Consider the following 13,566-nt stretch of genomic DNA (forward strand, 5'->3'; position numbering starts at 1 on the left):
CATAAAACTTCACAAAACTTAAAATTTTAAGTTAGATTTTAAGGGACGTGGTCCCATCGGGTGTAGAAAAATGTGTATGAGATAATATAAGTTTAAAATATGCATAAACAAAATTTAAAGCACAATAAAACAATATACCCCCTCCTCCATTGTTGAGACAAAATAATGTGCCCTTCTCACTTAGTTTGCCCTTGTGATTGTGGACTTGTGAATTTCTCTTCAAACAACATAACAACAAAGATTTCAAAAAGATTTTAGCACAATGGAAGTAGGATTCTCAAGTGATGGATTGGTGAAGGGAGAAGGCTCCAATTTATAGATTTGAGAAGAGGAAGATCAATGGTTGAAATTCAAATCTTAATGGATGGATGAGATACAAATGGGAGAGTTGACATAGATTGATGGTCCCTCAAGCTTTAAGATGATGCCAAGTGTCATCGTGGGAGAGAGTTGACAAACTTGGAAGATCTTGTCATAAAGGCAAGTCTTGTCTTACTTGTAAGAAAAAGAATGATAGTGATTGAGATAAAGGAATTTTAAATTCCTTTTAATGTACTTTGAGTGTACTTTAGGAGAAAGCATTTAAGGTTTGAGAAGACAAGAGAGGTGGCTTGCTCCTTAAGGAATGTGAAAATGATTAGGTGGGGATTAGGTGAGATTAAGAGTTGGATTAAGAAGCAAATAGGAAATGTAGGAGGATTTGACATTTGGAGAGAGAATTGAGTGGAAGGGAATTCAAAATTTGATTTAAACTTTATTTGAAGAAGGAAATAATTTTTTTAAAAAAATTCCATCTAGACAAGAAAAGGACACTTGAATTAAATTAAATAAACAAGGGCATTTATTTAATTTAATAGATGAATAAAGACTATAGTTGGCTAGGTAAATAATTTAATTATTTACCTTTAGTTTAGTTAGAAGAATAGAAGATAATTAATTAATTAAATTATTTTATTAATCAATATGAAGGGGGAAATTGACCAAATGTCAATGGTCAATTTTAGATGTCTATAGAGTAAAAGAGTGAATAAGTAGACTAAATAGACTAGGTAGTTAACTAGATAAAGCTAGTTTTTAGGATTTAACTATTAATTATATTAATGATTGATACATATTACATGGAATTTAATAATTTGTGGCTAAGGAGAATGTAATTTATCAGTTTAAATTTGAATAAGGTTAACTCACTTTAATTAAATAATAATAAATGTTTCATTAAATGATTATGAAGGATAATAGGTGATAAGTAATGTAATAATAATAGATGTTGATGAATATTACTAATGGATAAAATGATAAAATTTTGATAGATGAAAGAATAATTATTTTAGTGTCTACAATATCCTTGTGTTGTCCAACACATGCAACATCCATCTCTAACAATTAACATGCATATTCTTTACATACTTGGGTAGAACCAATTATGTGCCAACCTAACCAAGTGCTCATTTACTCAAACATCAATCTCCTATATTGAATTTCTAGTGATGCTCTATTAATTTTAGGTGCATCCTACTAAGGTGAAAGTTGTTCTCAGATGGATAATCCATTCAAACACAAATTTATATAGTTTTCTTAGTCATGTAAACTTCTAATATAAATTTATTCTTGGCTACTTGAACATTGCCTCACATTTATATTATTTGAGAAATAAAAAATGTAGAGACATGATATTTCCTTTTTTAGTGAATAAATAAGAGTGTTTTTATAAGAAAATTGTGTAAATAATTTTTGCATCGAGGTTTTAAATCACACTTCGATTAGAAAAAAATGTTATATTTTAGTGGAAACATAAACATTCATGTACCTTTAACACTTGAACAATATTTGTTATGCACCTATTTTTGTTTTTCCTTCTTCTTTCACAACTTTTTGAGGTTAAGAAGGATGCTTCACGTTTTGACATATAGCTATTTTTGGAGCATGATGGCTATCGAGTGACATAGTTGGTAAGCAACATGGAACTAATCAAAATATAGAAAACATTTCTATCCCTTAGTTGAAGATATCAAATAGTGGAGACATTATATCTTCTTTGAAAATAAACTCAATTTTATAAATCTCCATATATACTATCATGCCTATCTTATTAAGGGAGACATGATCCTAACACACATTAAGCACGCCTATATTTAAGCAGTCCATTATTCCACATACAATTCACAATTTTAGTTCTTTCTCAATTGTATTTGATTTTGACTCCTTATGGATTACCTTTATCTTTTCCTTTCTTAGTTACCAAGAACATTTAAAAAAAGATCAATCTAAAATCTCAATCCTTCATTATTTATAGTTGAGTTAATATAAAATTCAAATTGTTTAAAAAAATCAAGAGGAGTAAAAGTAAATCATGGATTCTTAGCATGCCTCTCATCAATTTTAGATTGATGACAAGGTTTGGTTGTAATTGTATACATATTTCTTTCAATGGAAAGAATACAATAAGGGTGAAAATATTTTATATGATTGCACACTTAGGTATATGAGGCAAACTCTGTTATCTATGGTGGTCATTTTAGGGAAAATAATACATTCTATCATTTGTATCGATTCCTCTATTGACTTCACATGCAACACAATTTCCTTCACTTATTGATGTTATGAAATATGTTGCGACTTTAAGCCAAGAAAAAATAATTTGTTATGAGTGTTCCTTTCCCATTCCTATTCATCCATGGGAAAGCATATTTGTGGCACTATTAAGCGTCTTTTAAATGATTTATTGACACCACAATTATATTTTTGTGGTTTAGATCAATTTTAAAAATAGAAAAGGTCATTCCTAGACAAGAGAGCAATTCAACAAGTGATCTAGCTAGATTATTAATTGATTCTATTTGGAGCTTTACCTTATTATATTGTTTTCAATTATGGATGATGTTTTGTGGGTCAATATTGGTATTTTAAAAAGATATTTATAGTCATTTTTCTTAAATTTTCAAGCATATTTCATCTACCACATTAGATAGTTATAATAAAATTGTTAATCACACCTTTGTGAATGGCCTTTAGAGATATACCAACACGTATCTTCTACCAAGTTATTAGATGCAATCCTAACCCTCATTGATAATTCATAAACTAACTATTCCATTCTTTCTTCCACATCTCATTCACTTTTTGAGATTGTTGTTTTTTTTTAAATTTAATTTTAGATCTTTATAAATTACCTTTATTTTTTCCTTTTAGAATTATTAAGCATATTAAAGAAGAGCAAGATAAGACTCATTTCTTTATCCAAATAAATGTAATCTAGTTAATCTAAAGTTTTTCAAACTATTTAAAAGACTTAAGAGAAGCAAAAGTAACTTGTTAATGCTCAACATATCCCTTTATCATTTTTGAGTTGGGGATAAAATTTGATTGTACTTCAAAAACTATTTCCTTCAAGATAAGGCGCACAATAAGGACAAACCTCTTTGATATGGATCATATACGAGCCCCTCTGGTAGTTTCCACAAATGTTTTCAACTTGATTTAGTATAGTTGGGATCACAATATAATTTTAATATCGATCTACTTAAGCACTATGATGAGTTAACATTGGATTCCTAAGCCTTCCATTAGTCATGGACTAGATATATTTTACCTTATTTTTAGCCTCCTTTAGAGGGTGATCAATTGTTTGACAAAAAGACTTAGTATATTGAAAAGGTTCCATAACATTGTGCCAAAATCGAGATCAACATCTATATCAAGCTTGCTATATTTCTTAACAACACATGCCTTAATTTTTCTTTCCTTTTAAGATTATTGGACTCTAATGACCTTGCATTGAATATGGGAGGAACAATAAGGATTATAAGGTTTATAAGATTATACATAGGTTAGTTTATCTTTATAATTTTATCTTCTTATGTAATATTTGTTATACTAAAGTTGTCTTGTGTAAAAGTGAAAATTTACAATCTTTTCTCTTCTAACTTCTAGGTATTTGGACTTAGTTATCTATTTTTTTAATTTCCTATATATATATATATATATATATATATTCTCATGTTGGTTTCACATAACAAACATGAGATTTGACACATTTCTCAAATTTGTAATTGAGTCGTAGTTTAGGCCTTTACAAGATTTGTATGTTTTCAAAGAGGGTAAAATAAATTTATAATTTTTATCAAATGTCCTTCTATCAAGCTCCCATGTATACCTCTATGTTTGCATTCTTGGTTAAATGTCCAATTGATTCTATCTTTTACGTAGAAATAATTTTATGTAAAGACACCATCCTAGGATACTTTAATCTTTCAATGATCATTAATAACATCTCTTCTCAAAATAATCACACATTAGTCATAGATTAAGCTCAATTAACATTGAATTGTCAACTATGTTGGTGAAATCCCTCACAAAAGTTATTTGTCAATCACATCTTACTTCAAACTCAATTTACATTAGTTTTGACTTGCATTAGACACACCAATAAACTAATAGACAATCATTGCCATCTCTTATCTTACTTTTTACTATTGTTAAATCAGCTTAAGGGCTTGACTATTATCAAGGATGATTTATTCTTTCATTTATACATAGTAGACTCCTAACCATGCTCTTTAGTACCACACTATTTTTTACATAGGTTCACACTAGTTGAACATTTTCTATTTGTATTGAAGTTTAAATTATGTTGCAATTAAGATCATGACCCTAGGATAGAATTAGGCGAACTAGATCACAAACATGACTGTATTCTAGGTTGTAAGATTCTCATATTGTAGTCATCTTAGGACTTTGATACCAAATCCAATTTTAAATTTTGATTATAAGATTTTGTCATAATGTCACTTTAATCGAAATTAACATTACGTTGATTTTCAAATAAAACCTAATCCATTTAACTATCATTTATCCTTTTATATGTACTTCGAATCAAAACTACTAGATTAATTTTTAAAATTTTATCATTACAATAAACATTAAGGTGCATCTTATTTCCCTACAACTCTTAACAAATTTCCCAAATAAGAATGCTCACAATGAGCTTCGCAACTTTTTAATTCATTTGTAAAAAAAAAAATCTTCATATAAAAATCAAAACATTTGATAACCTTGAATAAAGTCTTAAATTTGATTGTCAATCTTGTTTATCAATTTTTTGGGTGATGATTATCCATTGAAGTTAACCTTCAAAATACTTAAACATGTATGGTGTGTTTGATAATGTGTCTAAATCTTCCTTTTCATATGATATAATCTTCTTATAATTAAATAATATACAAATTTAATCATATTAAAATTTTGATGGTGTGCCTCATAATGTGTCTAAATCTTCTTTTCATATGATATAATCTTCATAAAAGTTTGATTATATTTAAAAAAAAACATGCAAATCATACAACAGTCAAATTGAAACATTTCTTGGTGAGGTGAATGATGGCACTCATATTTTTGCACTTGCCAAGGACAAAAACTGAATTTCTGGTGAGTGGTGGATGAACATTCTATCTTTTTCAATAACAGAATTTTCACAAGCACTTAAAAAGCTTTAAGAAAAGTAATGGAATGGTGGGGTTCTAAGCAGATGGTGACGTTAGGACTTTGAAATGACATGGAAACGACCTTCAACCGTTTTGTTGAGGTTGGTCTTTACCATACAAGTATAATGTTCATTAAGTTTGAAAGTTGGTATTAATGGGCTTGGTGTTATGTTAGTGGCATAACCATTCATATTGATATGACCCTAAATGGGTCTTGATTAAGGCGTTCCACTAGAGGAGAGGTTGAATTTTCATACCCTAATTTTAATTTTTGGCTCTTCCATGAGAAGCTGTTTTAGATGAGGTAGTTGGAAGCTTTAAAAATCTAAGCAATAGACAAGATAGTCATTTGACTGTTTCCTTTTCTTCAGATGCATTATTTTAGCTGGTGATGACTGATGTGATGTGAGTGGAGCAGCTCCATTATAGCAATTTGCCTCCCCAACTTATCTAAAAAGAAAGACCAGTTCCAGAGTTAATGGTAAGGAAACGAAAACCTAGATATTCTCAAATATTTGAATTTGAGTGCACCTCACCCAACCTACTGAAAGACAAGTTTACACTAATTAAATGATAGGGCATTTGGCCACGAGGCTTTGAGGTGTTAAGAGTAAATATAAAGAGGACACAAGTGGGTACCTGAAGATCAGAGAGAGTTAATTGAAATTAAAGTTTAGAGCTCTTGGTAAGCAGGTGCCTTCATTTCAGGCATATCCAAGTGGGCCCATTTTGTCTGAACTCAACATCTGGGATGTTGATGTCAGTTTCAGGAGATTGAATTGGTGCATTCTAATGGGTGGATAGCCATTTTCTATTCTAATGGATATTGATGCATTCTGATGCCTATACAGATTATCAATTGAGTATGATCTGCAACGTTGATGCATACACAATTGAATCCAAAAACTGCATGAAGAAAGATCATCAATTGCCTGTTAGATATGGACATTGATACATTCAAATAATTTGTCAATTCATCCTTAAAAAATGATCCTACACACATAGAAGGATAAACAGTTTCCACAGATATATTCGAATAATTTTTGATAATAAATGATCATTCATACATTGAGGGTAGGAAGGGCTAGAAAGTGTACATTCAAGTAGTTCGTCAATTTGCTTTAAAAAATGGTTAATTGGTACATCTTCATGGCTAGAAGGTAGCCATTAGTACCACCTTCAAAAAGGTTCAGTGAATTCACCATGCCATTGGTACATCTGACGGTTAGATAAGCACAACTCAATAGATTGCCAGTTTCCTTGACATTAGGGTATTAATGGTCTCTGTCGTTTTTGGTTACTCTCTGTGAAATGCATGTGGGCTTGTCTCGTAGTCTGCTCCCTTTTCCACTAACTGCTGTGTTTTTGTTTTAAAGCATGTATTTTAATAATTTGGTAACCCTGTGTTGGATATGATGAGATGGGTCAGAGTATGGGCCATGGGGACCTAAGCATTTGGGGGCTCTTCCTCCAAGAGCTTTACAAACAAATTTGCTTCCACTTGCCAACCCACGTTACAAAGTCAAAAGTACTGCCTAAAAAATTTCAGGGCTCCCTCTGTGCATTTTTTAAAAGCAATTTCATTGGGAATATCATTCCTAATACATTTGCAAACTAACTCTGGTACGGAATTCCGACAAATACACCTCATATACCTAGGTTACTTCTACATAAAATAGCTAGAGATTAGATGGGAGGATTATGACATGTCCTTAGCTAAAAGCTGAAAATTTGAAAACAGGGTTGTTTTTAATATGTAATCATACAAGCCATAGGTATCCGCAGTCTGTAGGTCCCTAATAATTTAAGTTTAATGCTTGTGAAAGGAAATGTTTTTGGTTTTCGTTGCTGTTAGAATTCAGTAAACAACCTGTTGCAGATGCATGAATACTTATTTCGTGTTTAAGGATTGGGGAACATCAATTTGCCTTCAACATGATCCGGCCTCATCCATTTTAGTGTGTCACCAATTTCTGCATTTTCATATTGGAGCACTCACAAACCTTTGCACTAGAGAATGTGTTAAGAGTGACATCGTCAGTTAATTGAGGGAGATGATAATGTTTACAAATATCTGCAGAGGTAAGTGGTGGAGAATTTGGAAGAGATGACGACTGTGCATTTATAAAACGACACAGCTTTTGAGTTTTATTAGGTTCATGGTGGAATCTTAGTATTTGTTTTTATGATGGAATCTTTTGAATTTCGTGACTAATTAACCTGCAAGTACACATTAATGGTATAGGTCCGTGTGCAAAGGATACATGAAACACAGAATCTTTTGAACTGCACTAAAGTCATTGCTTTCGTGATATTACTCCAGTTGGCTAATATAAGTAATAGGACACCCATTTAAATTTTCTTGCTCATTTTCCAATGCAGGAGCCGGCCGGGTTCTCGTTGATAAAACATATATGAAAAAGACAGTATCGCTTTCATTTTTCCTCTCGTCCTTGCTAGACTGGTAGTGGGTTCAAGATAAAACCGGATCATTGAGATGTGTTTGCGTTGCACCCAAAGTCACGTTTGCACGACACCCAAACTCCATGCTCTGTGTTTTGTGAATTGAATTGAGCGGAGGGAAGAGAGTGAGTTCTCCCAGGAGGCCATGTCTTTAGCCCACTTGGTAGCTTCCCCAACTAATTTTCTTGGTCATGGAAAATGGAGAACAGTTTGGGCAATGGCTTGGATTGTGCTCCTCACACAATGGAGGGCAAAGGGATTGAATATAGAAGGCCAGGCACTTTTATCATGGATGCACACTCTCAATGATGGGAAAGGACCACCACTTCTCAGCGCATGGAATCCCCAAGACTCAAATCCCTGCAACTGGACTGGTATCTCCTGTTCTTCACAAGGTCTGGTTAGTTCTATTTATTTACATTCCATAGAGCTTTTGGGTACAGTTCCCTCACAGTTTGCTTCTCTTGAGTCTCTCCAATCACTTGTAATATCTGCAGCCAATCTCAGTGGGACGCTTCCCAAAGAGATTGGAGACTACAGCAATTTGGTGTTGTTGGATCTGAGTGGAAACAGACTCACAGGAAGTATTCCATCTGAATTTGGTCAGTTATATAATCTGCAAAACCTTATTCTGAGTTCCAATGAACTTGAAGGAAGTATACCTCCAGAGCTTGGCAATTGCTCAAGCCTCATTGAGTTGGTTCTTTTGGACAATCAGCTGAGCGGCAGGATACCCCCAGAGTTTGGCAGGCTGTCCAACTTGGAAATACTGCGTGCAGGTGGGAATCCAAATATTGAAGGTGCACTGCCTGCTGAGCTTAGCAACTGCGCTAATCTCACCATACTTGGTCTTGCAGAGACAAGAATTTCTGGTACCATTCCTTCCTCTTTTGGGTCACTGAGAAAATTACAAACTCTAGCACTTTACATGTCTATGTTATGGGGATCGATCCCACCGGAGCTTGGCAATTGTTCTGAGCTTGTGAACTTATACCTCTATGGAAATAGTCTGTCAGGTTCTCTGCCCAGGGAGCTTGGTAGGCTACAGAAGTTGGAAAAACTTCTTCTATGGCAGAATAACTTGGTGGGAAGTATACCCCCAGAGATTGGCAACTGCACTAGTTTGATAATTATTGACCTATCTATTAATGCCTTGTCTGGGAGCATTCCAAGCACAATAGGCTCTTTGAAGGATCTGACAGAGCTTCAGCTCAGTAATAATAATATCTCTGGGTCAATACCTTCCTCGCTTGCTAATTGCACTGCTCTTTCTCAGCTGCAACTTGATAGCAACCAGATATCTGGAGAGATACCGCGTGACTTAGGACAGCTCAAGTATCTGACACTGCTGTATGCTTGGCAAAATAGGTTGCAAGGATCAATACCTCCCAGTTTAGGTGGCTGCAGTAAGCTGCAGGCTTTAGATCTTACGGAGAATAGGCTCACCGGAAGCATTCCTCCTAGCATATTCCAATTGAAGAATTTAACAAAGTTGCTTCTTCTCTCTAACAATCTTACTGGTTCTATCTCTCCAAATGTTGGGAGCTGTAGAGCTTTGATTAGGCTCAGGTTGGATGATAATCAGCTCAGTGGAGAAATACCCAAAGAGATTGGAGAATTACAAAATCTCAACTTCCTTGACATAGCACGCAATCACTTGACAGGAACCATCCCTCCAGAGATTGGAGAGTCAACTGCACTTCAGATGCTGGATCTTCATGACAACCGGCTTACAGGCTATCTGCCTGAAACGCTTGGTTTGCTGGAAAATCTACAAGTCTTGGACTTATCAATGAATAGGTTCATTGGTTCTATACCAACTATGTTTAGAAATCTGACCTCATTGAATAAGCTAAGGCTAAATGCAAACGATCTGTCTGGAGTAATCCCAGGGGAGATTTCTCTATGCACTAAGTTGCAGTTCCTGGATTTGAGCAGCAACAGACTGACAGGCAACATTCCTTATGAGATCGGAAGTATAGAGGGATTGGACATTGCATTGAACTTGAGTTGCAATTTTTTGTCTGGACCTATCCCTGTAGAGTTTTCGGGGCTTACAAAACTAGCAGCCCTGGATGTATCTCGCAACATGCTGACTGGAAATCTATATACACTTGGCCAACTACAAAATCTTGTATCTCTGAACGTTTCATCCAATAATTTCTCTGGATATCTGCCAGATACAAGCTTTTTCAGAGAATTGCCTGTAGCTGATTTAACAGGCAATGTACATCTTTGTACTTCAGGAGCCGATGACTGTTTTGAACAGGTCGGCTACCAGCCCCAGGAAGGACGTTCGAGAATCTCTACAGTGAAGCTCATCATAGGGCTTCTGTTTAGCATAACGGGGCTGATGTTGGTTTTAGGGATCTTTATGCTGAATAAAGCCAGAAGAATGTCTCAGAGAGACTTTGAGGATTCTGAGAACAGTTGGCACTGGCACATGACACCATTCCAGAAGCTCAGTTTCTCTGTTGAAGATGTTGTTCATTGTCTGGTTGATGACAATATAATAGGCAAAGGGTGTTCAGGCTTAGTTTATAGAGCAGAAATGCCTAACAGAGATGTAATAGCAGTTAAAAAGCTTTGGCCTTCAAAGAAAGGAGGACAAGAGAGAGATTCATTTTGTGCAGAAGTAAAGACACTAGGGTCCATCCGCCATAGAAATATTGTGAGACTTTTGGGTTATTGTTCAAACAATTCAAGCAAGCTTCTGATGTATGACTATATGCCTAATGGCAGCTTGGGTGTTATGTTGCATGAGATGAGAGGCATGCTGGACTGGGAGCACAGATACAACATAATCCTAGGCGCAGCACAGGGGCTGGAGTATCTACACCATGATTGTGTGCCTGCAATTGTGCACAGAGATGTTAAGGCTAACAATATACTGCTAGGCCCTCATTTCGAACCATATCTTGCAGATTTTGGGCTCGCCAAGCTCATAAACCCATCTGATAATTACGCCAAGTCTTCAACAAATGTTGCTGGATCGTACGGATACATAGCTCCTGGTAATTCTTTACCCCATACTGCATTTCACTTCTTATCTTCCATTAAATCAAATTCTCTCTTGACTACTGGGTATAAATGAGTTATATCATGCATCGTATTGTTAGTGCTGGTTTGGATATTAATTGCCAACCTATAAACATTTAGATTCTTCCAGGGACTGGTTATTCTTATCTTGCAAACTTTGTTGTCTTACGTTATTTGTATGATTTGAACAAACCCAAAGAGTTGATACCTAGGTGATGCTTAGAATATGGGGTTTTCTCTGATGAAACTGTCCATGCATTAGCTCCACCAATTCAGCGAGTTCTTTGAAAATCACATATAACACCATTGCTTACAATAATTGAATTTTAATCATATCAACTTATTAAGGATTATTTTCATTCTCCATAATGAAAAGAAGTTATTTTTATTTTCTACAGTAACCTTCATTTTAACATCTTTTTGTACAAATTATACATTCACAGAAAATTTTAAAAAGTTTTATCACCTTACAGAGTGATATATTGATAGGGACTTTAAAACTCCGTACAGTGAAAAAAAATGGGTGTCCAAACTGTTACTTTGATTTCTACTTTGAAAATAGTCCAAAATATTATACTTCTCTATAGTAAAAAATATTACATTTCTCTAAAATGAATTGACTGCAATTTCTGTGAAATTTTTAAAGGACCCATTTCTTAAGTATACCCAATGAAAGAACAGTATAACATAGGCTGGTTAACAGATTTCTCTATAAGCCCGAGATTAGTGTGGGTCTGTGTATTCTGCAGCCCTTTTCACTCTCCATACATTGTATAATCAATCCCGAAGTGAAAGCACAAAACCCAAAAAAAAGAAATTTGCTGCAGCGCCACGAATTCGTTATCATTGTAATCAAGCAACTGTAATCTGGGGTTTTGCAGAGTACGGATACATGATGAAGATTACAGAGAAGAGCGATGTGTACAGCTATGGAGTGGTATTACTAGAAGTACTAACGGGAAAGCAGGCCGTTGATCCATGCTTGAGCGAAGGAGCAGCCATGCACTTGGTGGAGTGGGTGAGGGAAAACATAGACAAAAAGAGAGAGCTGGTGGAGGTGCTAGACCCTCGCCTGCAAGGCAGAGCAGATCAAGAGATTGAAGAGATGTTACAGGCAGTAGGAGTGGCACTCCTCTGTGTCAATCCCAATCCAGAAGAGCGCCCCACCATGAAGGATGTGGTTGCCCTTCTCAAAGAAATCCGCCATGCTGCTGACTGCAGTGACCATGATTATGACAACAAACTCCATGTCCTCATTCACCAGCCCACTGCTTACTCCCACTCTGTTTCCCCTTCTCATGATGATGAAGAGCAGCTGCAGCAGCAGGAAGAAGAAGAAGAAGAGGATGCTCAGCTCATTATGACCACATCACCCCACTCTCACTCTCATGACTCCATTAATGTTTCTTCTTCCACAACCTCCTCCAGGCTTCATTAATCCACTTTCTCTGTATCTCCATCTCTGTTAAATGTAAATTGTTGTTTCATTATGCTGTGTCTGAAAAGACTCTTCCTGAACGATCGAATGATTCAACAGTAAAAGATACTCTTTTTAAGGAAACAAATGATTTTATCAAAGAACAGTGAGCAGGTGGTCTATGAGTGCAAGATTTTCTTTGTAGATGGAGAGAATTTTTCCATTTGGTAGTTAAACCCAATGTGTAAATCTTCATAGCAATGAATTAATAAATTTCTGAATGTGAAATTATTGTCTCTTATTTCTTCATTTTTTTTTATTTTTTTACTTTGATTATAAATATAGATTATTGGTTTTTTTGTGAGCAGCAGCAATTCAAATTTGAAGACAGAGGGTAGGCCTGTTAATATTTTTCTTTCCACTCAGATGTGTCTGAAGGATTTGGGATCTGAAATTCTTCCTTCAACTTGAAAAAATTCTCGCTATCATATCAGAAATTCTCAAAGCTAGCATTGCTTAACCGGCACTTCACATCACATCAGATATTCTCAAAGATGGCATTGCTTAACCGGCACTCTATAATATTGTCAACTCTTAACTTCAAAACTTATTAAAAATTCATTGAAATCGATGTTTCAAAAAAAAAAAGACATCTATAAATAATGGTGTATTATGATGAATAGTATAATTACAATAGAGATCTTGTATCTAGTTATGTGTTGTCCTTTATTTAACTATATCATATTTTCTTTACTATGTAAAAGCTAATTTAATTAGAATAAGATATTATTTAATATTTATTTTAGACCTTAAATAGGAAAACATTATAGAATTGAGGTTGTATTTATGTAAATTAAATAAAAGTATTAAGAGAAAAGTAGGGATAAGAAGGGATGCTTGATTTAAAGGTTCCAAAAGCTATATATAATTGAGAAGCTAGGAGGAGATGCTTCTAATGTGATTATCATTTATGCGTATTAGGATAAGAACATATACAATTGTGTCTACGTGGGTCATGCTTCTTATACCACATGCTAGTGTCGTTTAATGTGCAATGGTCTCTTGAATGCAAAGTTGTATTCTTTGAACCTTTTAAACTTGAACATATAACTTGTAATTTGAAGGGGAAAGAGGCCTAAATGTTTTTGATATCTACCTTAGTTAAGT

The 13,566-nt window shown here is 34.6% G+C and overlaps 1 protein-coding gene across 3 annotated transcripts; it reads left to right on the forward strand.

The window, feature by feature from the left end:
• Positions 1 to 6,969: 6,969 nt before the first annotated feature.
• On the forward strand, positions 6,970 to 13,006 carry LOC131029209 (LRR receptor-like serine/threonine-protein kinase RGI2). 3 transcript variants are annotated; one of them, XM_057959616.2, is made up of 3 exons: positions 6,970 to 7,562; positions 7,863 to 10,957; positions 12,768 to 13,006. In XM_057959616.2, exons 2-3 carry the CDS (start codon positions 8,089 to 8,091, stop codon positions 12,782 to 12,784), a joined length of 2,886 nt encoding a protein of 961 aa, XP_057815599.2. In that variant the 5' UTR covers positions 6,970 to 7,562; positions 7,863 to 8,088; the 3' UTR covers positions 12,785 to 13,006. The 3 variants fall into 3 exon arrangements, with proteins under 3 accessions (XP_057815599.2, XP_057815598.2, XP_059074113.1); XM_057959615.2 differs by lacking the exon at positions 12,768 to 13,006 and adding an exon at positions 11,864 to 12,682 and having other exon boundaries at positions 7,206 to 7,562; XM_059218130.1 differs by lacking the exon at positions 12,768 to 13,006 and adding an exon at positions 11,864 to 12,682 and having other exon boundaries at positions 7,206 to 10,957.
• The last annotated feature ends 560 nt before the right edge of the window (positions 13,007 to 13,566 follow it).

The sequence above is a fragment of the Cryptomeria japonica genome, chromosome 3 (genome assembly GCF_030272615.1).
Source record: "Cryptomeria japonica chromosome 3, Sugi_1.0, whole genome shotgun sequence".
Taxonomy (NCBI): Eukaryota; Viridiplantae; Streptophyta; class Pinopsida; order Cupressales; family Cupressaceae; genus Cryptomeria; species Cryptomeria japonica.

Excerpts from the sequence above, each read along its gene's own strand:
- LOC131029209 (XM_059218130.1), top strand. The coding sequence starts at position 8,089 with ATGTCTTTAGCCCACTTGGTAGCTTCCCCAACTAATTTTCTTGGTCAT. Across the intron at positions 10,958-11,863 it reads GTACGGATACATAGCTCCTG|AGTACGGATACATGATGAAG; the intron begins GTAATTCTTTAC and ends GGGGTTTTGCAG.